This window comes from Saimiri boliviensis, chromosome 4 (genome assembly GCF_048565385.1).
Source record: "Saimiri boliviensis isolate mSaiBol1 chromosome 4, mSaiBol1.pri, whole genome shotgun sequence".
NCBI lineage: Eukaryota > Metazoa > Chordata > Mammalia > Primates > Cebidae > Saimiri > Saimiri boliviensis.
Window position 1 is genome coordinate 86,985,586 of NC_133452.1, and position 27,826 is coordinate 87,013,411.

The 27,826-nt window shown below is 41.4% G+C and overlaps 1 protein-coding gene across 6 annotated transcripts in view; it reads right to left on the reverse strand.

Annotated features, from left to right (window-relative positions):
• The window catches only part of USP49 (ubiquitin specific peptidase 49), a 115,737-nt gene that overhangs the window by 10,902 nt on the left and 77,009 nt on the right, over window positions 1-27,826 (reverse strand). For all 6 annotated transcript variants that reach the window (XM_074397787.1, XM_039467510.2, XM_074397784.1 and 3 more), the window contains one exon: window positions 1,457-2,840. In XM_074397787.1, coding sequence (XP_074253888.1) covers window positions 1,457-2,812 — 1,356 coding nt within the window. In that variant the 5' untranslated portion in view covers window positions 2,813-2,840. The remainder of the gene's footprint in view (window positions 1-1,456; window positions 2,841-27,826) is intronic.

Below are 27,826 nucleotides of genomic sequence, written 5' to 3' on the forward strand. Positions count from 1 at the left end.
AACTTTAAAAGAATTAGAGTATATTACTTCTGATGTACATTTCTAACTATGGGATGCTAGCTGGAATTTAAAAACCATACTGCATAGAGATTATACCAACCCCTCTTTTCTATTCTCCTCTCTCAAGTATGCTCTACCATTCAATAGTACAGTGGTACAGACTGCAAGTTATTGTGCATTCATTCAAGGGATCAGTCTAACATAGAGAATTTGCAGGTCCCTGCCTGCTTCCCCCACTCTCGCATTCCTCCTCTTGACTTAGACCTTCTATGCAGCCCAGCATGGCTCTCTTTTTACCTTTGTTTCTTGCAGAAGCCCTACACTGAACCCCTCTGTCTGCAGAGCCTCAAAGTGCTGTGATTAGACCTCCACTCCCACTATAGCCTTCCCAGGTGCACCTTTCTTCCTGAGGGGAGGGGAGACAGAAGAAGTGCTGATAAATACTCCCCTTTTACATGCTCAAAAACAAAAGCCTAATTAAGCTTTCCCTTTCCATCCCATTCATCATTCTTTCAAAACCCTAAAAACCAAGACAGAAGCATAGGGTAGAGGTTTTAACCTGATTCTCTTAAGTTGCGCACCAACCATTACCCCACCCTCCTTTTTTTTGAGACAGAGTCTTCCTCTGTCACCCAGGCTGGAGTGCAGTGGTACAATCTCAGCTTACTGCAACCTCCACCTCCTGAGTACAAGTGATTTTCCTGTCTCAGCCTCCCAAGTACCTGGGATTACAGGCATGTGCCACCACACCCAGCTAATTTTGTATTTTTAGTAGAGACAGGGTTTTACCATGTTGGTCAGGCTGCTCTCTAACTCCTGACATCAGGTGATCCACCCACCTTGGCCTCCTGAAGCACTGGGATTACAGGAGTGAGCCACTATGCCCGGCACACTTGCCTTTTTTAACTATAAAAATACTCTTTCTGTATATTCTCTCAAGGCCTTATCTAAGAATCTTTGCCTAGGTTATATGGCTAAAGATCCAGGAGATAAAAAGTAATAGGGCACAGGAAGGAGGCTTGCATTGACCTTTACCATGCTCTCAGCTACCTTCCTTCCTTGTATGTAAAGAAGGGAGATTGCTCTTTCAAACTATTATGTAACCAGGGTTACAGGCAAACTCTTTTCCCTAAAATTGATCAAAGGATGGCACACCAACAATGGGTAAATGAGAATATGATATTACCCATACCTTCAATAACAGTTAAATATACCCACTGAAAATAAAGCGATGTGGCAAGTTAAACTAAAAATCTGGCCGGAAAGACACTAGGCAAGTTTCCCCATAAGGCCATCATGTGTACAGTAGAATGAAAGGTACAAATGACCACTCTCAAAAATGCATAATCACAGCAAATGTTGGCGACTCTTACTAGCCCAGTAACCCGGGAGAGGCATTCTCAGGAAGCCCAAGCTAACATACAAGCTTCCACTAACATGGTAGGCACACACATACCTGACTGAGCAGCTGCCCATGAAATATGGTATTCACCACCTTTAAGACCTGTTTGGTGAGCTTCCTCTGGGAGAAGGGGATGAGGATCCGGCGCGTGGTGCCCTCAGACTCGAGCTCCTGCTGCACTTTGTGGAGCAGCTCACAGAGAAACTCCTGAGCGTCCTGTTGGTCATAGCCGCGGAAGGCAGGGATCAGGCTCCACACTGAGTGAAGCATAGCGAAGGGCGACACTAAGGCCCACTTCCCGGACCACATGACTCGGAAGAGGGTGTGCAGTTCACGGCAGAGGGAAATGTGCTTTGAGCTCGGCTCCTTGTTCTGGATGAGCTCCAGGCTCCGACTGATGGAGGCCCCGCTGTTCCAGCAGAAGCCCTCCCGCTCGCACACCTCGGCCCTGTCACTCCTCAAGGACAGTTCCGTGGCTGAGCTGCTGGTTGGCTTGCCAGAAAGCTGAGTCTTCCCGTTGGTGGCTTTGGGAAACAGATGTTCCGTTTTGGAAGGGTCAAGATTGAGGAAACATTCTCGGAACTTCTGGAGGTGGCTGAGCACCTGGAGGATGGAGTTCATGTAGCAGGTGTTGCCCAGGTTGCGCAGGCCCGTGACGCCCGGGGCCACAGCAGGCTGGCGACGCAGCTTGAGTGCAGCGGCGGGCGCTCTGCGTGAGGTAGGAAAGGCAGTGGAGCGCGTGGCGGCCGGGCCCGCGTCGCGGGGCGCATGCAGGAGCAGCCGTGCACTCTTGCGCGGAGGGGCGCTGGCCAGCTCCTCCAGCAGCCGCCGCTTCACCTCGCGCCGCCGTCGCCGTGCCTCCTCCTTCTTGCGCTCCAGCGCCTCCTCCTGCCGCCGCTGCTCCAGTTTCGCCTGGCCCCGGGAGCTCTTCTCGAACCACAGCCGTAGCGTCTTGGCCAGCAGGCGCTGGCGCCGGTACCACAGAGCCGTGAGCATCTGCGGCTGTCCCTGAGGAGTGCGCTGCGGCGGGACCACGTCCTCGCCCGAAGCCGTGGACCGCAGCGTCCGCCCGCGTCTTACCGGCAGGTCCTGCTTCTGGCCCCGGACCGCCAGGAGGGAGCTTCTCAGCAGCTTCAGGTCCCCCTCTGGGTTATCATTGAGCACGTAGTCCTTGCACAGGTAACAGAACACATAGAGATCCCAGACTTCCATGGCTAGTGGGTGTCCAGTCTCCTCAAAGTGTTTCAGGGCGTGGTCCTCAATGTAGCGGCCACAGGCCACGTGCGAGCACTTGAGGCAGGCCCACACGGACTCGGTGGTGGCACACTCTAAGCAGCACCACTTCTGAGGGTTCAGGATGGAGTGGTCCTGGGCGAGCCGTAACCGCCCTACATGTTTGCATCTATCCATGTCTTATAGAAGTCGCCACTCTCTCAACCTGGCATGACAGAGTCCCCAAAAAAGAAAAAGAAAACATTTTCAGAAAAAAACATTTTCCTAAAAAAAAAAAAAAAAAAAAAAAGACAAAAAGGCTTGCAATTGGTATTTCAACTCTAGATTCATTCATTTTCAATTCCAAATTGGTTCCTTTGAAGGTTAAAAAAAAAAAAAAAGGCACATTTGGTATAAAGGCGGAGAATTACAGGACAGTTAAATTACTTAAAAAGAAGTATCATACGGAAGGGTTAGCACAAATTTGAAACTTTATGGCAGGCGTCCCCAAACTACAGCTCACGGGCCACATGCGGCCCCCTGAGGCCATTTATCCGGTCCCCCCCGCCGCACTTCAGGAAGGGGCACCTCTTTCATTGGTGGTCAGTGAGAAGAGCACAGTATGTGGCGGCCCTCCAACGGTCTGAGGGACAGTGAACTGGCCCCCTGTGTAAAAAGTTAGGGGACGCCTGCTTTCTGGTGTTTCACATACCAGTGAGAGAGACGAAGAGACTCAAATAAAAAAAGTCAATTTTAGGTTGGTTGCAATGTAATGCAAAGCAGAGATATCAGGATATAAGGTCAAAATAAGAAAAAGAAAGTCCTCAACAGTACAAAGTATCATTTTTATGAGACGTGGCTAAGGAACATGGTATATGTGGGTTTTTTTGTTTTGTTTTGAGACGGAGTCTCACTCTTATTGCCCAGGCTGGAGTGCAGTGGTGCCATCTTGGCCCACTGCAACCTCTGCTTCCCAGGCTCAAGCGACTCTCCTGCCTCAGCCTCCAGAGTAGCTGGGGTTACAGGCGCGCATCACCACACCCAGCTAACTTTTGTATTTTTAGTAGAGACAGGGTTTCACCATGTTGGCCAGGTTGGTCTCAAACTCCTCACCTCAGGTGATCCACCCTCCTCAACCACCCAAAGTGTGCGGATTACAGGTGTGAGCCACCGCACCCGGCCATATATGTGTTTTATTTATTTATTTATTCATTTATTATTTTATTTTTATTTTTTGAGGTGGAGTCTCACTCTGTTGCCCAGGTTGGAGTGCGGTGGCAGGATTTCACCTCGTTGCAACCTCTGCTTCCCAGGTTCAAGCGATTCTCCTGCCTCAGCATCCCAGGAAACTGGGATTACAGGTGAGTGCCACCACGCCTGGCTAATTTGTTTTGTATTTTTAGTAGAGATGAGTTTTAACCACGTTGGCCAGGCTGGTCTTGAACTCCTGACCTCAAATGATCCACCCACCTCGGCCTCCCAAAGTGCTGAGATTACAGGCATGAGGCACCAGGCTCAGCCTGTTTTTTAGAGGCAGGTCTCACTATGTTGCCCAAGCTGGTCTTGAGCTAGCCTCAAGTGATCCTCCCGCCTCAGCCTCCCAAAGTGCTGGGATTACAGGCGTGAGCCACTGCACCCAACCAACATCTGTCTTTTTGAAAAGAACATCTGTATCTTGCAGTAAGGGTGGGAAAACTTACCTTCTTTACTGAAAGGATAGGTAAGTAAAGAATTGGACAAATCTGACTTAGGACAAGAGGTAAGTGGCTACTGGTATTATAATAGTTAACCAAACTACCGAAATAACAACAAAAAAACAAGAAATCTTCCATTTATATATATATATATATATATATATATATATATATATATATATATATATATAAATGCTTTTTAAGACAGTGGTAACATCCTAAGCATGTTTATTTTTTTCTATTCCCAACAATGCTTCTTCAGTATTGTTCATCAGGGAAGACTTATGGGCAATTTCTCCAAGGGAAAGAAGCTATACAACTATTTTAAAAGAAAACTTTTATTATCTTTGAAACTCTGAAGGCGTTTTCCCCTCAATACCAGAACTCAAAATTCCCTAGGCTAGGCACAGTGGCTTGCACACTTTGGGAGGCTAAGGTGGGAGGATTGCTTGAGGCCAGGAGTTCAAGACCAGCCTGGCCAAGACAGACCTCTTTCTACCTATCAACTCTATCTATCTATCTATCTACTTATATATTTATATATTGTGAGACAGGGTCTCACTCTGTCACCCAGGCTGGAGTGCAGTGGTGTGTTCTTCTGCAGCCTCTACCTCCTGTGCTCAAGTAATCCTCCCACCTCAGCCTCTAGAGTAGCTGAGACCATAGGTACATGCCACCATGCCCAGCTAATTTTATTTTTTATAGAGATAGGGTCTGTGAGGCTGGGCGCAGTGGCTCACGCCTGTAATCCCAGCACTTTGAGAGGCCAGCGCAGGCAGATCATGAGGTCAGGAGTTCCAGACCAGCCTGGCCAACATGGCAAAACCCCATCTCTACTAAAAAAAAATGCAAAAATTAGCTAGGTGTGGTGGCAGGCACCGTAGTTTTAGCTACTTGGGAGGCTGAGGCAGGATAATTGCTTGAATTCGGAAGGTGGAGGGTGCAGTGAGCCGAGATTGTGCCATTGCACTCTAGCCTGGGTGACAAGAGCAAGACTCTGTCTCAAAAAAAAAAAAAAAAAAAGATGGGGTATATGTTGCACAGGGTGGTCTTAAACTTAGGGGCACAAGTGATCCTCCTGCCTCAGCCTCCCAAAATGTTATGATTACAGGTCTGAGCCACCACACCTGGCCTCATCTCTTAAATGTAATTTAAAAAAAAAAAAAAAAGCCAGGTGTGGTGGCTCACACCTGTAATCCCAGGACTTTGGGAGTCCAAGGTGGGTGGATCACCTGAGGTCAGGAGTTCGAGACCAGCCTGACCAACATGGTGAAACCCCGTCTCTACTTAAAAAAAAAAAAAAAAAAAATTAGCCAGACGTGGTGGTAGGCACCTGTAGTCCCAGCTACTTGTGAGGCTGAGGCAGGAAAATTGCTAGAACCCAGGCGGTAGAGAGTGCAGTAAGTGGAGATTGCACCATTGCACTCCAGCCTCAGGGACAGAGTGAGACTCTGTCTCAAAAATAAAAATAAATAAGTAAATAAATAAATAAATAAATAAGGCCGGGTGCAGTGGCTCATGCCTGTAATCCCAGTATTTTGAGAGGCCAAGGTGGGCAGATCACCTGAGGTTGGGAGTTCAAGACCAGCCTGACCAACATGAAGAAACCCCATCTCTTCTAAAAATACAAAAAATTAGCCAGGCATGGTGGCACATGCATGTAATCCCAGCTCGGCTGAGGCAGGAGAATCGCTTGAACCTGGGAGGCGGAGGTTGCAGTGAGCTGAGACTGCGCCATTGCACTCCAGCCTGGGTGACAAGAGCAAAACTCCGTCTCAAAAATAAAAATAAATAAATAAATAATTCAATTCCCTAAAGGTAGTTCCTCTTTCAAAGTGAATTTCTTTCACCTCCATTTATTCTCTACTTTTGATTTCTGTGACCAAATGCAGTTTCATGATTATGAGATCAACCCAGAAAAGTTCTAAATCCAGTGTACTCTGAGTAGCCCCTTTAATTTTCCAGATGCTTTTTTTGGCCTAGTCCTATTTATGTATGCCAAAACCTGTAAATAAAAAAATATACTGCAGGACCAAATTAGAGATTCTTCCCTTTTTTATTGCCCATTCCAGATGGCAGAGACATGTCTTTATATAAGAAACCCTCAAATCATACAAAGGGACGCAACCTACACAACTCTCAATCAAGCCAGATCATGGTTTTCTTACTGCTAAGCGCCCTTTAGGTCATTTTTCTGGATGTGTTTACCCACTTTTCTAATGAGATATACAGTAGTCTCCCCTTATACATGGTTTCACTATCTAAGGTTTCAGTTACCTGTGGTACAGTATAGTAAGATACTCTGAGAAACCACATTCACATAATTTTTATTACGGCATACTGTTATAATTATTCTATTTTATTATGTTATTGTTAACTACTATACCTCATTTATAAACTTAACTTTATCACAGGTATGTATGTACAGGAAAAAAAACATAGTATATATAGGGTTCGGTACTATCTGTGGTTTCAGGCATCCATGAGGAGTCTTGAAAAATATTCCCTATGGGGGAATACTGTAATCTGCAGAGAGGAGATTATGTATATTTCTGTTTTTATACCCTTACCCCCTTATAATGCCAAGACTTGCGGGTGCTTAACTCTTAGTGGTCAAAAGTATTCTGTCAGAATTACCTTCTGGCACTGTCTGGAATAGTACTGAAATAACCATTTTTGTTGACTTCTTAGTACATAGCCAAATCAAAACACACATACATTAAAAGATGGAATGGTAAATAAATGAATTTTCTTTTTGCTACTTAATACCAACTGAGGATGCAAATTGAGTACACACTGATGCTTACAACTAATTCCTGGGGACACAAAAGAAAGTAATGAAGGAATGAAGAGGAGGGGGAAAAAAATCAAGATACAGGCAATTCCCAAGTTTCTCACTAATTTAATATTCTTTCAAAATTTAGTCCCTGAACTACCTACCAACATCTGAATTCCCCAGGATACTTGTTATATATACAGATTTCCTGCTTACTACTCCAGTCCTGATGAATCCAACTCTGGAGAGGCTTCTAAAATCTCCAACTTAAACAAGCTGTATAGATGATTCTTTTGCACATTAAAATCTTAGTCCATTAATCCAGTAAATTATATAGGGATGAAAGACTCTTCATAGAAATCAAAGAAAGAATTTTATTTCTCCAATTCTTCCACTTAGACTAATACTGTCCAATAGAACTTTCTCCAATGATATATTCTTTATATATCAATGAGAAGGATATCAATATTTTAATTTGTATGTATCTTTATATTCTCTATATGTCATTGATCAATATATATCATTGATAATACTGAGAACAGAGAATATGTACAGATAGATAATTGATATTATCAATTATTATTGATAATATTCTCTATCTGTATTTATTACAGTGCTGTCCAGTACTGTTGTAACTAGTCACATGTGACTACTGAGCACTTGAAATGTGCTAGTGAGACTGAGGGGCTGAACTTGTAATTAATTTTAATTTAAGGTCACATGTGGCTAGTGGCTATGGTATTATATGGAGACAGCACAGACTTACATACACCAGGACACACTATCTTTAGCTTGCTTTTCTTTTCTTTCCTTTGAAAGATTCGGTACTAGCTAAATTGTATCTGAATAGCCTCCTCTTGTAACTCAAAACCTGATGCGTGGCAGATCCCCATTTTAGCTTTGATGTGTCTTCAGGAATTTAATTGTTACCAAGATCTTATCATATGAAATAAAGTAGAGCTTCAAATCCTACAAAGAGAGAATTATTTCTGTAAACAGGAATACAGCAACACCACACCCAGAACACTGATGCCTTGCAAAATCAACTCCTATGCTAAAAAAAATATGCTGGAACAACCAAAAGCCAAAAGAGACGAACACTAAAAAACCATTCCACATCCTCTCCATGGAGAGCTGTCAAATGAAAAGGGCACTCTGGAAATTCTTTCTTCTGATTTCATTTTCTGATCTATAAATCTGCTGATCACGCACATCCTCTCCTGCACAGCCCTTTTCCCATTATAAATCTGTCGTGGCGGCTCACTAACCTGCCATATGGGCAGAGTAAATCCATTCAGGAAAACACAGGGCTACTTTGCACCTCACCATACTGATTTAAGCTAGGCAGACCAGCTTCTCTAGAGGAAACACGTATCTGATTATGAAATGGAAATCTCCCAAAAGTGACACAAAGAATAAAGGCTACCTTAACCAACAAACGAAAGAGAGAATAAAGAGAGTACCACCTCAGGTATACTCTGGTCAAAAAAGAAGATGTGTTTAATTCACCTCTCACACATACTCTGACCACTTTATTTCAGGATAGGGCCTAACACCCATTGGCAAAAAGAAGAATTGTATTTTATATTTTTCTGATGTGTACAGGTTTTACTTTATCATATTCTCAAAGGTCATCATACTAACATTTCCACTTAAAATGGACATTATCCAGTGTGACAGGCACCTAGTACCCAAAACTGATAAACTTATGGCATAATTGGGAAAGAACATGATGTGTCTGAATACTTCTACATCAGCAAGTTTTAAATAGATCAGCAGCTTTAAATAAATGTCCTGCACACTCTTGGTCTATCTGCATATGGGGAAAGTAAACCTGACAAAACATCAGCTTTTGCTTTTTTAATTATCATAGTTTAAAATCTGAATCAACTGGAACTAAGAACCATAATCAATATTTAAAACCATTCTATAGATAAATATCACTAAGTACTAAATGAAAAAATAATGAAATCTTTTCAACTTTTACCTTTTGTTCTGATGAAAAACTTCTAGATTTATCATATCATTTTTTAAAAAAGTCTCCATATGAAAGATGACAACATTAGGATTCTAAATCTTTCAAAAATCTGTAGCTTAAAAATATGATGCCTTTTAATTGGAGTATTTTAATTATTCTCAAATAGCAGATTTCTCAGCAGGTCTTAACTGCATGACTACATCACCAGAAATAAAATTTCTGAGGGTTGAAGGGAAATCAACAAAAACAAAATAGCGGGGGAAAAGATAATAAATCTACTTTAGAGAAATTTCCATTTCTTCTCTCTCTCTTATCATATTGATTTCTCCTCAGTTCTTAACTAAGGACCATAGAATAATCCTGCTTGGTCTTGGTGAGACCAAGTGGCATAAATTCCAGCTTCAGAGAGAGTAGACACTATGGTAACATGCTGACAGCCTTCATTTACATAAAAGAATACTAATTACTTGGTATCATCAACATCTGTGATTCTGCTCACTGCCATATGCGACAGCACTGGGTATTTTAACCCTTCAACTCACTAAGTGTACCTAGAATTGTATCTACCACAAAACCTGCATAGACTGCTTAAATAGACACAGTGAATACACATTTACAAATAATAAATGTTAAAAATGAATTTCGTTTTCTGCCAACATTTCCAAGGGGTATTGGAAAACATAATCTAATATACAGTTAAGAAAAAGATTTAAAAATCAAGGTACAAATCAAATGAAGATATAGTTAATATTTCAAAGGAAAGAGTGCCACATTCTAGAATATTATGTAGGACTGTAAAAGGCCGTAAGTACAATGACACTAGCCTTTTGAATTTTTATATTTATGGCTAGAACAAAAATGAAAAGGGCGCAGAGACTGAGAAGGGTGGGTAGGGTTAGAGAAACTGTTCAGAAGTCCTTTGCTAAAGGACAGTGGGTCGGGGAGGAGATTGCTGAATGGGTAGCAGGTCCTCATAGGCTGCTGCCCTTTCCCATTTTCCCCATCAGTGCCACTGTCTCTGAATGGGGGGGGTGGATGAGGGATAATCTCTAAGTCATATCGCAGCTCAGAGACCCCTGAAGAGGCTGAACTCTCTAAGAAGGGTTTGGAAGCTCTGACAAAATGTGTTCTTAGCTCTCTGACCCAAGAGCTGGAATGTTCACTTAGGCAGCAGCTCTTGGCCACAGTCAACAAGACCTGACATGCTAGGTGTGCCAAAGCCCTTGTGAAGTATGCTGCCACTCATTTATCACCAGCAATCAGGTGCTAATATTCAAGAATGAGCATCTAATCATAGGTTACAGCAGATGTAAGGTTATGCCAGCATGACAATAGCTCACTTGCATTCGGATCTGCTTTCTTCAATGAAAAGGGAGTAGAGTTCATCTAGGGAACTGGGCCTGGCACACAGCAATGGTTTGCCCATGGAAAGGGGCTACCCCTGCTGCCATGCAGGGAAATGACAAAGGCAGAACACCTGGCATGGCACAAATGCTTTGTTCCACACCCTCTATACCTTCATCCTCTGCTCTCTTTTGTTTGCTTCCTTCCTCTTGCTACAAATATTCTCAAGTGTCTTCTGTGTAAAAAGAGAGAGATAGACAGACAGACAAAAGTTTGCCCTGCCCCCCAGACTAACCTTGACACTATTTTTAGATTCTTTCTCCTTCTGGTAAGAGTAATGTGCAGGTTCATCTTCCTCACAGTTCACTCCTTAACACCTCCTTTTTGTGGAAACTGTTTTTTCAAAGATCACTAGCAATTTCCGTATAGCTAAATTCATTAGCCTTTTCTCAGTCCCCATCCACATTTTTTTCTATGTTTAACACTGAACAAACACTCGCTCTTGAATTTTAGACAACTGTTCTTGTCTGGTTTGCTTCCTGTGTCTGTAATTACATCTCTGTTTTCATGTCTCTCTTCCTTGAAATTTAGGATTTCCTTAAGCTTCTGTCCTCAGTTCTCTTCTCAATTTTATCTATTTCCTAAAACTTTAAGCATCATTTCAATATAGGATTACATATTTCAGTACTTTAAGGTTCAAGCGATTTTGTCGCAGCCTCCCGAATAGCTGGGATTACAGGCGCCCACCACTGATTTTTTTAAGAGACGGAGTCTCACTGTGTCGCCCAGGCACAGTCGCTGTCTCAGCTCACTACAACCTCTGCCTCCTGGGTTCAAGCCATTCTCCTGCCTCAGCTTCCCGAGTAGCTGGGACTACAGATGTGCACCACAATGCCCAGCTAATTTTTATATTTTTTGTAGAGATGAGGTTTCACTGTATTAGCCAGGCTAGTCTCAAACTCCTGACCTCAAGTGATCTGCCCACCTCAACCTCCCAAAGTACTGGGATTATAGGCATAAGCCACTGCACTGGACTACTGAGATTCTTTTGAATCTCAGGTTGAATTTTCACATAATAATACCCATTTTATGGTGTACTATTATTAATGATATTTTCAAGATGAAGCTACTGCACATGTTTTGTACTTTTTTGTTTGGTAGCAGTGGTGATCCTGTACTGAGGTATATATAGTTTCATCCATGTCTCCTGGTGATAAAGATCTGAGAGGTAACTGATGGGTGTTTAGGAGATACCACCTGTGGTACAAAGCTAAGCTAGCTGGCTCTCAAGGGATCAGACTTTTTGATTAATTAAGTTAATATTCTTTTTTTTTTCTATTATTTTATTTTACTTTTTTTGAGACGGAGTTTCGCTCTTGTAACCCAGGCTGGAGTGCGATGGCGCGATCTCTGCTCATCGCAACCTCCGCCTCCTGGGTTCAGGCAATTCTCCTGCCTCAGCCTCCTGAGTAGCTGGGATTACAGGCACGTGCCACCATGCCCAGCTAATTTTTTGTATTTTTAGTAGAGACGGGGTTTCACCGTATTGACCAGGATGGTCTCGATCTCTTGACCTCGTGATCCACCCGCCTCGGCCTCCCAAAGTGCTGGGATTACAGGCTTGAGCCACTGCGCCCGGCCCAATATTCTTGCTAAAGAGTTATATACCTAAAACGTAACCCATTTTCCAGGAAAGATGGCTGACTGGAGGCAAGATGGCAAAAGGCTGATCATATTAAATTCAAGGATTCTGAGTACAATGGGAGAACACATGTGTGCACAAACAGAGGCACACACATGCACACACTCTTAGAAATGTTATTCTTGACTCTGCAGAGAAGTGGCAGCCAAAAATGGACGAGAAGCAGACTGGCTGAGTAAGGATTAAGCTTCAGAGCTTAGTTGTTCATGCAGCTTCTGGATCAAAGGGGTCTACTTGCTACAACCTGGTGAGGCCATTCATAGAGCTGACATTAAATAAGTGTGGCATGCATTTTGAGCCACTCCAGTATCTTGTCCCTAATCTGTCCCACTGCTCAGACCCTGCTCAATAGCAGTTCCCTCATTAACCAGGGGAATCAGCTCTGTCCACACCTTGGTCAGCTAACCCAACTTCCCTATGAATCCCAACACATTAATGTTCCAACCAATGGAAGAAAGATGTCACTCACAGGCCAGAATTTTTCTTAAGCTAAGAAAAGATTATCCTGTGCAACAGAACCCCTGATCTCATTTGCTAGCTCTTCCTTTTATTGAAGATAAGCATTATACTCTGTTGTTAGCCATACTGTATATGTGACCCAGTGGCACATAGATCAGCTCCGTTCAGTGCAGCACACGTGTAATGAGACTTGCACAATGCAAACTACTTCCTCTGTATTATTCTGCTTGGGATTGCCGCATTGGTATTAAGAGTCTCCCTAAAGGAAAGTGGGGATAAAAGTCTGTACAGGAAGGAAAAGGTTTCTCTTTTTAAAATACTCGTTGAGATTTTGTGCTTTGGAAATGGAATAGGAAATCAGTTGAGAAGAACCAGAAACAAGGTTGGGTTTGGGTAATAAACCCCCAAACAGTAGGTGGATATCTGCAAGCAGGTATTTAGGATATCTATGTAATAAAATCTGTAAGGGGAAACCCAAAAGCCAATCAAAGTCTTTTGTTATGTTTTAGCATGATCTTCCTGACAAGCTAGTGATAAAACAAGGTCCGGACTAAAGGCTCCCTGTTCTCTACTGCCACATGGAAAAATTTTATCCCTACCACTAAGAGAATCGGGGTTTACCCTTCTAAAAAGCTGACCAAGGGAATCATGGTTTGTCCCTGTAGTATACCTCTCTAACACCATGTTCTCTACGGCAACCAGACAGGTAATCATAAAAAAACTATACATACGTATATACATATATCAAAGTGTATATATGTATTTATGTCAGACTTTCTTGAATTGTACCCTTGAAATATGTGTGGTTTATTCTATGAAAATTATGCCTTAATACACTTGTCAAGCATTATTCAGACACACAGACATGAGTAATTTACTCCTAATAAAATAGGGGATATAGGCGGTGGCTTCTTAAAGTATTAGGTGAAAACTGACAGGAAATGTTACAATAGATGGGTAAGGCTGACAATACCTACCTCTACTGATCAGTTTGGCACAAAACTAGGGCAACTAGATCTCCCTGATACAATGCCATGATAAGTTCATAGCAGCATCACCTATTACAAAATACTCTTGCTAAAAGATCTGAGCTGAGTCCAAGGAAGACTTTGGATCTAACTACCAGGTTATGGGAAATATAGGAGCCAGGAACATACTATCACAGGCTATAGTTAGCCAAATCACCAAATCAAAATGTGGCAAATGCTACAGGATCAATCAGTCATCTGGGTTCTTTAACAAATAAATGTCATGAAAAAAAGGCAAGTGGGAATGGATTTGCTCTAAATTATCAGAAACCTAGAGACACAGCAATCAAATGCAATTTGTAGTTCTGATTTAGATCCAGATTTGAACAAACCAACCATAAAAAGATATTTTTGAGATAACTGGGAAAAAATATTTTAAAATACTGTCTTTAGCTACACCATTAGGGTTTTATTTTATTTTATTGAAATATAAGTAACATACAGTGAGCTGTACATATTTAAAGTGTATAATTTGATTCGTTTTAACATATGCTTGTGAAACCACTGCAATTATAACAATAAACATATCGGTCACCCCTAAAAGTTACCTTGTGCCCCTTTGTAATCCCTTCTTCCAGCTTACCTCCCTACCACCACCCTTAGTCCACAACCAGAGAAACTGAACATGGACTAAGTATTAAATGACGCCAAGTAGTTATTAGTTTGGTGTGATAATGGTACTGTGGTTCCATTTTTAATCTTCGCATGGTTGAAATACCAAATATTTCATATGGTTGAAATATTTACAGGTGAAATATTAATATTATGATTGATATACAGAATTTGCTTTGAAATACTCCAGGGGAAAAAATAGTAGAAAGATGGAAAAAACAAGATTGTCAAAATATTTATAATTGTTAAGACTGGTTGATGGGTACATGGAACTCATTATACTATTCTCTTTATTTTGGGGTATGCTTGAAATATAACGTAAAAATGTTTTTAGGCCAGCATGGTAGCTCATACCTGTAATCACAGCACTTTGGGAAGCCAAGGTGGGCAGATCAATGGAGCCCAGGAGTTCAAAACCAGCCTGGACAATACGGTGAGACCCTATCTCTACAAAAACTACAAAAAATTATCTGGGCATAGTGGCATGTGCTTGTAGTCCCAGCTTACTCAGGAGACTGAGGCGGGAAGATTGATTGAGCCCAGTAGGTTGAGGCTGCAGTAAGCTGTGATTGTGTCACTCACTCCAGCCTGGGCACAAGAGCAAGACCCTGTCTCAAAATAAATAAGTAAATAAATAAATAAATAAATAAATACGTAAAAATACTTTTAAAGACAAGCAAACAATATACTAGTAGTAAGAGAAAACCTTGGGATACAAGCTATTCACAAATTAGACAGGTTATAAGATACTCTTCAATTTTATCATCATTTCTAGTTTTACTTTGAAATGTACCCTTTGAAAAACACCTCCCACCTAATCCCCCACACCAAATCAAAGTGGTACAGTTTTTCTCAGCAGTGTTAGTCACAGAGATTTTCTGCATGAGCCTTTCTGCCTGGGTCTCAAGTCTGCCTTTTAGACTAAGGTGGCCACCCCCAGCCACCACCCCAACCCCACCACCCTATGAAATTTCTTTCAGTAACCTCACCAGATTTTTATCCACAATTTGTCCACAAAATTTCCTGATTAACTCTGCCTTTGGGGGACATGAAGCCACTTTAGTCAGTCTGTTGAAATGCCCTGGCTTAACCAAATGATTTTCTCTCTTTCTGAAACTTCCACTTTACTGAGGAAGAAAAGTCTCAGGCTGGGCAGAGTGGCTCACGCCTGTAATCCCAATACTTTGGGAGGCTGAGGTGGGTGGATCATTTGAGGTCAGGAGTTCAAGATCAAACTGGCTACCATGGTGAAACCTCATCTCAACCAAAAAATACGAAAATTAGCCGAGTGTGGTGGTGGGCACCTGTAATCCCAGCTACTCCAGAGGCTGAGGCAGGAGAATTGCTTGAGCCTGGGAGGTAGAGGTTGCAGTGAGCCAAGATCACACCACTGCACTGCAGTCTGGGTGACATAGTGAGACCCTGTCTCAAAAAAAAAAAAAAGAAAAGTCCCTGATTTTTTTAACAGTTCTGCTTCTTCTTCAATGGACTCCAATTATTGAAGTAGAAAGAAGTTTATCCTACATAAGCCTCACTGTAGTCTCAGTGAACAACAGCATAAAAATTCTGTTTTTCTGACCCCGGTCACATAAAGGTTATCCTCAGTCTACATGACATTTGGTTTTACAAAGCAAAATCTGGCCACACATATCCACCACAATATTCACAAACACCACCCAACAGGTTGGGTGACAATGTGACAAATAGCAATTGGTCTAGTTTAAAAAGCCTATTGAATCCCTAATGAATCTGTAGTAGAATAATAGAATACTAGTGCTACCACTATAAAAGCTAACTACTAAATGTATTTTCTCTAAGAAAATTATTTCAAACTTGCAATTCCAGACTCCAAGAATTGCTTTCCCAGCTGCAGCTCAAGTAGAGAAATCGGGAATCTCCCTCCTCCCACTTTCTCCACATGGCTGAAGAGGGCTTTCCACACATGGTCATTTGTATGGAAGACACATATACATTAGGAACTGCCTGCAGAGAAAAAGAGGAACAATTTCTGTGAATAGAAAATAAATCTGACTGGAATTTACAAATGGATCCTCCAGATTAGAGGCTGGTGTTGGTTATTTCAGTGGTTGTTCTAAGAAGTGGGAACCCGTCTTCCTGATGTCCTGCTGCTTAAATGACAGCAGTCCATTTAGTTCTGTGCCTCTCCTGTAACATACCAAAGCACATCTGTCAGGAAGGAGGCCCATCATATTTTACATGAATAAAGAGAACTTTTAAGCACTTGGTTTCAAGAGCAAAGATGACAAAGACCCAAAGAAAAGCAGCCAAATACACAGGAGTATTTGTTAAATATATACAGAAGGAGAACACTGGAAGGTACAAAGAGGTCATTCAGGCACTTTAATAGGGAAGAGATTAAATGAATTATAAATCAGCCATACATGGAAACTACCAGTTATTTTTTAAAAAAGGAAAAAAGAGGCAGGGCTATATGTAAAACCCAAAATATAGTATGTGAAAAAAGCAAAGAGGCAGAACAATGTATATATTATGAATGTACATATAAGCATACATATACACACTTGTGCAAATAAGAGGATAAGCAAGAAACTGGTAACAGCACATGCTTTGTGGGGTGGAGTTGGAAAGGAGACTTAGTCGTCAACCTTTGTACCTTTTGGGGGAAACAATCACATTACCTGTTTTAAAAAAGGACATGGTACTGAGGAGATTCAATGTTTCAGTAATCTTAAAAATTGAGGCATCAGCAAGATGACTGACGATAAGCATAGAGATCATATGGTTTAGCATGTTTTCCTTCAGAAATAAGATTTAGAGATAGGCAATCTGATATTTATGGTATATAGAGTACCTAAGGAATTCTATTGAGTAGCACTAGTCATTACAAAAAGAGTCCCCTCCCCACGTCTCTTCCATAAGTTGATGACTGCAAAATGCAGACTGAAAAGTCTGTACTCTGCAGAGTGGCAATATAGCAGTGCCTCAGTCAGTCAAGTGTCAATCATTTGACATTTCTTATCAACCAAGGTACCAGGGTAATTTCTAGTCTTCTTCCCCAGGGACGACTACCAAAACTGTCCATAGAAGTGGATTTGTGGGCGGACTCTATTTTCCCCAACTCTCAAGAGATGTTCCTTCCCCTCATGGAACAGCTCCTAATATTATTGCAGTTTACTAGAAATATATATACCTCAACATCCAACCAACCTCTCTGAAGCAGGCAGTGGAGGTGGTGGGGGAGTTGGTGGGGGTAGGGGGTAGGGGAACAGTGAAGGAAATCAGCTGAATGGTGAAGCACTCCTCCTCCATACCATTTTAAATTCAAAAGGTGCACTATAAGCCTGTTTCTTAGTCTCTAAAGTTGGAGAGCACTGATACCTACACTTCAGAGAGCTGTTCTGAGGGAGGCTCAAATGAGATAGCCACATATTCTGAAAGTGGTTAAACCTAATCTGAATACTGGCTGACTTGGCCAGCCCTGTTAGATTCCCAGACCAGTTATTTTTGCCTCCACAGGGCCTAAAGTCAGACTGGTTAATTCTGCACATTATAGTAACTGAGTCTCTAGTTTTGATTTTATCCAGCTAGTTTTATCTAATAAGGTGTTCATAATAAGCTATTCTTAAGAAAATGGAGGATACTTTTATATTAAAAACAAGAAAAAATCACTATCTTTTTAAAGCAAATTGGAGGGTTTTTCTGATATTATCTATTTTCTTAAATCTTTTAAAAATGTTTAACAGCCCACAGTGCAAGTATAATAAAAGTCTATTTAAGATTTTAAAACAACAACAACAACAACAAAAAAACCCAGAGCATCACAGGGTACAGTGGCTCCACCTATAGTCCTAGCACTTTGGGAGGCCAAAGCAGGGGGATCACCTGAGGTCGGGAGTTCAAGACCAGCTTGACCAATGGAGAAACTCCGTCTCTACTAAAAATACAAAATTAGTCGGGCATGGTGATGCATGTCTGTAATCCTAGATACTTGGGAAGCTGAGGCAGGAGAATCGCTTGAACCTGGGAGGCAGAGGTTGCAGTGAGTCAAGATCGTTCCATTGCACTCCAGCCTAGGCAACAAGAGCGAACTTCATCTCAAAACAAAACAAACAACTACACACAAAAAACCAACAAACCCAAACCCATAGCATCACAAAATGCAGTTAAATTAAAGAAAGCAGAATCAGCCTTAGCTCAGTCTCCAGTGGGGGTATGCCCATTGAATCCTTACAGGTCCAAGAGAATGTGCTGTGTGGCAAAAATATAAAGGGGGCCTTCTTTCAAATAAGGCATAGAAAGCATTTCAAAGACATGAACTGTGCATGAACCCTCATCTCTTGTAAAAGAATAAAGCAGAAGTACTTCTGGGAACTCAACTATAGTGAGTAGGCATAAGAGGTGAGAAGACTGAGCCCTAACTTGTGCAAGAATTAAACAGGCTCACCACAAAAAGAGGGCTAATGCATATCCAGGCAATGAACTTAATACACTTTAAGTCTCACAAATCTTAGCCACCTCTGCCCTATTTTAAAATATCAACCTCCTGGCATGCCAGTGAATCTCACCATTTGAATTAAGACATCAAATTCCCTATTAAACGCAGATATTTTAAGGGAAATACCCTAAGCCAATCAATTACCAATAACTAAGTTCAGGTTAATGTATTGTAGCAGATGGAAAGCAGAGCTCAGGCATATGATACTGCCTAAGTAAATGTTAACAGGAAGAAACTGAAGAGGAAAGGAAAAGCATGAATCACTGCCTGAGATCCCACAGAAGGAAGTTCCAAGCCTTAAGGTTGTTTTTTTTTTTTTTTTTTTTTTGAGATGGAGTTTCGCTCTTGTTACCCAGGCTGGAGTACAATGGTGCGATCTCGGATCACCGCAACCTCCATCTCCTGGGTTCAAGCAATTCTCCTGCCTCAGCCTCCTGAGTAGCTGGGATTACAGGCACGCGCCACCACGCCCAGCTAAATTTTTGTATTTTTAGTAGAGACGGGGTTTCACCATGTTGAACAGGATGGTCTCGATCTCTTGACCTTGTGATCCACCCGCCTCGGCCTCCCAAAGTGCTGGGATTACAGGAGTGAGCCACCGCGCCCGGTCCAGCCTTAAGGTTTTAATGGACATCAATAAAGTCACACATATATATATATATATATATATATATATATATATATAAAATATATATGAACACGAAAAATAAATCTCACTGACTTCATAATTTTTTTCCAGCATCCCTCTTAGGTTGCCTGTGGTAAATGTGCTTAACACTGTACACATATAAATGAGGTATATCCTTAGCAAATATTCAGTAATGAAACATCATATATATGTAATTTATTAAGTAAGTTTTTAAGAGATGTGAATAATTAGAAAAGTAATTATTCTAAAGTAACCTTTAGAGTAATAACCTTTAGTTTATGAACAAGGTGTTGTGTGAGCCTGATTTCTCAGTAAATTTTAAAATCATTTTTGTCTTTTTTGTCCAGACATTCTACCACTGAATGTTTATTATTTTTAAGTTAGTGATCACCAACAACCTATAGGCAAGGGTAAAGAACAGCTTGTTTGAAGACAGGACAACAGTCTCATCAAACCACCTAATTTAGCTACAACCAACTTATCAAAATATATATCATCACTGTACCTACCATTCACATAAAAACTTAACAGAACTAAGGGCCAGGCGCGGTGGCTCAAGCCTGTAATCCCAGCACTTTGGGAGGCCGAAGCGGGTGGATCACAAGGTCAAGAGATCGAGACCATCCTGGTCAACATGGTGAAACCCCGTCTCTACTAAAAATACAAAAATTAGCTGGGCATGGTGGCACGTGCCTGTAATCCCAGCTACTCAGGAGGCTGAGGCAGGAGAATTGCCTGAACCCAGGAGGCGGAGGTTGCGGTGAGCCGAGATCGCGCCATTGCACTCCAGCCTGGGTAACAAGAGCGAAACTCTGTCTCAAAAAAAAAAAAAAAAACCTTAACAGAACTAAGAAGAACTAAACTGAGCCAGGTACAGTGGCTCATGTCTATAATCCCAGCACTTGGGGAGACCGAGGCAGGTGGATCACTTGAGTCCAGGAGTTTGAGACCAGCCTAGGCAACATGGTGAAACCCCATCTCTACAAAAAATGCCAACAGTTATCTAGGCATGGTGGCACACACCTGTAGTCCCAGCTACTCAGGAGGCTGAGATGGAAAGATCAACTGAACCCAGGAGGCAGAGGTTGCAGTGAGCTGAGATCGCACCACTGCATTACAGCCTGGGTGACAGAGCAAATGAGAGCCCATCTCAAAAAAAAAAAGGAACTAAACTGCTTTGAAGGAACTAGGAATAAGAAACATCCTATCTAATATTGGCAGAAGCAAAATAATACATATTATACCAGGCGTCCCCAAACTGCGGCCCCCTGAGGCCATTTATCCAGCCCCCCGCTGCACTTCAGGAAAGGGCGCCTGTTTCACTGGTGGTCAGTGAGAGGAGCACAGTATGTGGCGGCCCTCCAACGGTCTGAGGGACAGTGAACTGGACCCCTGTGTAAAAAGTTTGGGGACGCCTGTATTACACATTCCAAGAGACCAAACAATAGATCTCTAAGGAACCATTTAATTCATTACTAATTCTAAGAAGGCAACCTGTGAGTCTGCCAACATAGAAATTGTTCCAGACATGATTTGTACCTTAATGGGAAGGTGGGAGTAGGACTGTTAAGGTGATGATGTCATTGAGCATGTTCAAGAAATAAGGAATTGTCACATGGCAATGATATAAAATGTCTCCAAAATAGCAATTAAAGTTTTATCTTCTGAGGTTGAAGTTAGAAAAAAATAAGTGGACACAATAATCCATCTGCTAAAAATACTAAATCCTGAGGTTTGAGTGACTGCAGAGTTTTGGGGCCCCCAAACCCAATCAAAGTGACCTAGATATAGCCTCAGAGAGCCAAAGAGAATATGACTGTGGAGAACTGCCAGCCTATGCCTGACCACAAACTGAAGGTCAGCATTAAGACGGGAGCATCCTGGACTGGGTGTGGTGGCTCATGCCTCTAATCCCAGCACTTTGGGAGGTCAAAGCAAGTGGATCGAGACCACCCTGGCCAACATGGTGAAACCCCATCTCTACTAAAAATACAAAAATTAGCTGGGCATGATGGCATGCACCCATAATCCTAGCTACTCCAGAGGCTGAGGTAGGAGAATCGCTTAAACCCAGGAGGTGAAGGTTGCAGTGAGCCGAGGTTGTGCCACTGCACTCCAGACTGGGCAACAGAGTAAGACTGCATCTCAGGGAAAAAAAAAAAGAAGAGGAGCATGCTCTCTCCAATGGTTAGGCAGTGTTCTTCTTTCAGCTAAAGACAGCAAGTCACCCAACTAAAAAATACAACTACCCAAACCTGTTGATATATAAGGGCCTGATACCAGCAGTCACTAAAACAATCCAGCAGACTCCCTCTGCACTGATTCCTTGCACAGAAAACCAAAATTGATTTTCCACATACCTTGCCTTCAGGGAAAGAATGTAATAACAACCAAACTCAAGTACTAGTGAGCTTAACAGTTTTTTTTTTTTTTTTTTTTTTTTTTTTGAGACAGAGTTTCACTCTTGTTACCCTGGCTGGAGTGCAATGGCGCGATCTTGGCTCACCGCAACCTCCGCCTCCTGGGTTCAGGCAATTCTCCTGCCTCAGCCTCCTGAGTAGCTGGGATTACAGGCATGTGCCACCATGCCCAGCTAATTTTTTGTATTTTTAGTAGAGACGGGGTCTCACTATGTTGACCGGGATGGTCTCGATCTCTTGACCTCGTGATCCACCCGCCTCGGCCTCCCAAAGTGCTGGGATTACAGGCTTGAGCCACCGCGCCCGGCAACAGTTCTATTTCTCACTGAAAATGAATCTTCACTCCAATGATGTTGATCATATAAGTCAGTTTCCAAGAAACTGGGCATCATATGTTATTCTCACAAAATTGAGGCTGTAAACCTTTAGAGATAAGGTCTAGACCCTAGTTATGACTTCACCAAGGTAATGCCACCTGGGAGGGCTCTGAGTAAGAAGCTAGCTAGGTGGCATTTTCAGAGGTAGGTTACTCTCCATTTATTTAATACCTCTCCGGCCGGGCGTGGTGGCTCAAGCCTGTAATCCCAGCACTTTGGGAGGCTGAGGCGGGTGGATCACAAGGTCAAGAGATCGAGACCATCCTGGTCAACATGGTGAAACCCTGTCTCTACTAAAAATACAAAAAATTAGCTGGGCATGGTGGCACGTGCCTGTAATCCCAGCTACTCAGGAGGCAGAGGTTACGGTGAGCCGAGATCGCGCCATTGCACTCCAGCCTGGGTAACAAGAGCGAAACTCTGTCTCCAAAAAAAAAAAAAAAATCTCTCCAAGTAGAATATAGTCAGACAGGCTGGGCGCAGCAGCTCATGCCTGTAATCTCAGCACTTTGGGAGGCCAAGGCAAGTAGATCACTTGAGGTCAGGAGTTTGAGACCAGCATGGCCAACATGATGAAACCCTGTCTCTACTAAAAATATAAAAATTAGCCAGGTGTGGTGGTGAGCGCCTGCAGTCTCAGCTACTCGGGAGGCTGAAGTAGGAGAATTGCTTGAACCCGGGAGGCAGAGGTTACAGTGAGCTGAGATCGCACCACTGCCCTCCAGCCTGGGCAACAGAGCAAGACCTTGTCTGAGGAAAAAAAGAAAAAAAAAAAAAAAAAAAAAAAAGGATATAGTCAGACAAAATTTGTCTGGGTCTGGATACTTTTTAATATTTTGAAAATTAAGTTGCATTATAAATAATTCAGCTATCATTTATTGAACACTTACTATATCCAAGCACTGTTCTAAAACTTAATATACGTCATTTATTTTTCTCAACAATCTAATGAGGTAGTTATTTTAACCCCATTTAAAACAAAACAAACAGGCTTAGAAAAATAAACTTCTCCAAGGTTGCATTGTTGGTACATGGCTGAGCTGTGAGACAGATTACAAAGCTGGCTCTTAGTCAAATGTGACTGACCACTCTCAGAATTTAAAATTTTTTAAATTTGCATTTTCTAAATTATTAAAGTAAAATTGAACATTTCCTCATATATCTATTAGCCATTTTCTTTTCTCTTCTGCAAGTTCACAAAAATATAATCATGGGCAGGCACGGTGGCTCATGCCTATAATCTCAGCACTTTGGGAGGCCAAGGCAGGTGAATCACCTGAAGCCAGGAGTTCAAGACCAGCATGACCAACATGGAGGAACCCCATTTTTGCTAAAAATACAAAATTAACCAGGTGTGGTGGCACATGCCTGTAATCCCAGCTACTCAGGAGGCTGAGGCAGGAGAATCACTTGAACCTGGGAGGCAGAGGTTACGGTGAGCTGAGATCATGCCACTGAACTCCAGCCTGGGCAAACAAGAGTGAAACTCTATCTCAAAAAAATAAAAAACAAAAACACATATAATCACCACTACAGCCACCACTCACATACGAATTTACCAAAACTAATAAGAACTAAGCTGCTTTGAAGGTGCTATCAACAGAAATATCATATTTAATATTGGCAGAAACAAAATAATAGGCATTACATATTCCAAGAAATCAACCAACCTTTGCCTATTTTTTGATTAGGTTGTTTGTATTTTTCATTTTAAATGATTAGAGTTTTTTTATATATTCTGAATACAAGGCCTCTGGCAGTCAGATGCGTTGTGAATGTCCTCTGTCTACAGTTTGTCTTTTGTCATACATAAGATTTACAGTTAATACAATCATATGATGCATCTTTTTTTTTTTTTTGAACACACCCTTAATCATTTGAAATTTTTATTGGCATTTATCAAATTTATAAACTTATTTAGGGAAAATTACCTCTTTATGATATGGAGCCTTCCCATCCATGAACATGGTATCTCTCTGTTTATTCAGGTCTTTTGATTATGTTCCTCCCTAAAATATATATTTCTTGTTTAGCTATTTCCTGGATACTTTTTTTGTGGCTACTATGAATAGGACCTTTAAAAAGTATGCATTTACTAAATGATTACTGCTGGTAGATAGGAATGTGACTGATTTCTGTATTAGGTTTAATCATATGAAACTGCAAGTACCAGCCACTCCAAAAACATAGCAAATGGTAAAGACCATCGACACAACGAAAAAAAAATGTGTCAACTAATGGGCAAAACAATCAAAACGGCAGGATCAAATTCACACATAACAATATTAACCTTAAATGTAAATGGGCTAAATGCCGCAATCAAAAGACACAGACTGGCAAATTGGATAAAAAGTTAAGACCCATCAGTGTGCTGTATTCAGAAAACCCATCTCATGTGCAAGGACACACACAGGCTCAAAATAAAGGGAGGGAGGAAGATTTATCAAGCAAATGGAGAGCAAAAAAAAGTAGGAGTTGTAATTCTAGTCTCTGATAAAATGGACTTTAAACCAACAAAGATCAAAAGAGACAAGGCCATTACATAATGGTAAAATGATCAATGCATCAAGAAGAGCTAATGATCCTAAATATATATGCCTCCAATACAGGAGCACCCAAGTACATAAAGCAAGTTCTTAAGGACCTACAAAGAGACTTAGACTCCCACACAATAATATTGGGAGACTTTAACACTCCATTGTCAATATTAGACAGATCAATGAGACAGAAAATTAACAAGGATATCCAGGACTTGAACTCAGATCTGGACTAAGCAGACCTAATAGACATCTACAGAAATCTCCACCCCAAATCCACAGAATATATATTCTTCTCAGCATCACATTGCACCTACTCTAAAATTGACCACATAATTGGAAGTAAATCACTCCTCAGCAAATGCAAAAGAATGAAAATCATAACAAACAGTCTCTCAGACCACAAGGCAATCAAATTAGAACTCAGAATTAAGAAACTAACTCAGAACCGCACAGCTTCATGGAAACTGAACAACTGGCTCCTCAATGTCGACTGGATAAACAATGAAATGAAGGCAGAAATAAAGATGCTATTTGAAACCAACAAGAACAGAGATGCAATGCACCAGAATCTCTGGGACACATTTAAAGCAGTATCTAAAGGGAAATTTATAGCAATAAATGCCGACATGAGAAGCGAGGAAAGATCTAAAATCGACACCCTATCGTCAAAATTGAAAGAGAGCTGGAGGAGCAAGATCAAAAAATCTCAAAAGCTAGCAGAAGACCAGAAATAACTAAGATCAGAGCAGAACTGAAGAAGATAGAGATACAAAAAACCCTTCAAAAAAATCAATAAATCCAGGCGCTGGTTTTTTGAAAAGATCAACAAAATAGACAGACTGCTAGCCAGATTAATAAAAAAGAAAAAGGAGAAGAATCAAGTAGATGCAATGAAGAACAATAAAGGGGATATCACCACGGATTCCACAGAAATACAAATGACAATCAGAGATTACTACAAACAACTTTATGCATATAAACCAGTAAACCTGAAAGAAATGGATAAATTCCTGGAGACTTTACACCCTTCCAAAGCTAAACCAGAAAGAAGTTGAAACCTTGAATAGACCAATAACAAGGGCTGAAGTTGAGGCAGCCATTAATAGCCTACCAACCAAAAAAAGTCCAGGTCCAGACAGGTTCACAGGCGAATTCTACCAGACATACAAAAAAGAAGCTGGTAACATTCCTTCTGAAACTATTCTAAACAATACAAAAAGAGGGAATCCTTCCCAAATCATTTTATGAGACCAACATCATCCTAATACCAAAAGCCAGCAGAGACAACAAAAAAAGAAAACTTCAGGCCAATATCCATGATAAACGTAGATGCAAAAATCTTTAATAAAATATTGGCAAACCTATTACAACAGCACATCAAAAAGCTTATCCATCACAATCAAGTAGGCATCAATCCAGGGATGCAAGGCTGGTTCAACATACACAAGTCTATAAACGTAATCCACTACATAAACAGAATCAAAGACAAAAACCACATGATCATCTCAATAGATGCAGAGAAGGCCTTCAACAAAATTCAACAGCCCTTTATGCTAAAGACTCTCAATGAACTAGGTACCAAAGGAACATATCTCAAAACAATAAAAGCTATTTACAATAAACCTATATCCAATATCATACTGAATGGGCAAAAACTGGAAGCATTCCCTTTGAAATCCAGCACTAGACAAGGATGTCCTCTCTCACCACTCCTATTCAATATAGTATTGGAAGTTCTAGCCAGAGCAATTAGGCAAGGAAAAAAAAAAAAAAAAAAAGGGTCTTCAATTAGGAAAAGAGGAAGTCAAATCGTCTCTATTGCAGATAACATGACTGTACATTTAGAAGACCCTATCATCTCAGCCCCAAATCTTAAACTGATAAGCAACTTCAGCAAAGTCTCAGGATACCAAATCAATGTGCAGAAATCACAAGCATTTCTATACATCAATAACAGACTAACAGAGAGCCAAATCATGAGCAAACTCCCATTCACAATTGCTACAAAGAGAATAAAATACCTAGGAATACAACTAACAAAGGATGTAAAGGACCTCTTGAAGGAGAACTACAAACCACTGCTCAAGGAAATAACAGAGGACACAAACAGATGGAAAAACATTCCATGCTCATAGTTAGGAAGAATCAGTATCATGAAAATGGCCATACTGCCCAAAGTAATTTATAGATCCAATGCTATTCCCATCAAGCTGCTAATGACCTTCTTCACAGAACTGGAAAAAAACACCTTAAACTTCATATGGAACCAAAAGAGAGCCTGCATAGCCAAGACAATCCTAAGCAAAAAGAGCAAGGCCGGAGGCATCACACTACCTGATTTCAAACTATACTATAAGGCTACAGTAATCAAAACAGCATGGTACTGGTACTAAAACAGAGATATAGACCAATGTAACAGAACAGAGGCCCTGGAGGCAATGCCACACATCTACAACCATCTGATCTTTGACAAACCTGACAAAAACAAGCAATGGGGAAAGGATTCCCTGTTTAATAAATGGTGTTGGGAAAACTGGCTAGCAGTGTGCAGAAAGCAGAAACTGGACCCATTCCTGACACCTTACACTAAAATTAACTCCAGATGGATTAAAGACTTAAACATAAGACCTAACATTATAAAAACCCTAGAAGAAAACCTAGGCAAAACCATTCAGGACATAGGCATAGGCAAGGACTTATGACTAAAACACCAAAAGCAAAGGCCAGGCGCGGTGGCTCAAGCCTGTAATCCCAGCACTTTGGGAGGCCAAGGCGGGTGGATCACGAGGTCAAGAGATCGAGACCATCCTGGTCAACATGGTGAAACCCCATCTCTACTAAAAATACAAAAATTAGCTGGGCATGGTGGCGCGTGCCTGTAATCCCAGCTACTCAGGAGGCTGAGGCAGGAGAATTGCCTGAACCCAGGAGGCAGAGGTTGCGGTGAGCCGAGATCGCGCCATTGCACTCCAGCCTGGGTAGCAAGAGCGAAACTCCGTCTCGAAAAAAAAAAAAAAACACCAAAAGCATTGGCAACAAAAGCCAAAATAGACAAAGTGGGACCTAATTAAACTCCAGAGCTTCTGTACAGCAAAAGAAACAATCATTAGAGTGAACCAGCAAACAACAGAATAGGAAAAATTTTTTGCAATCTAC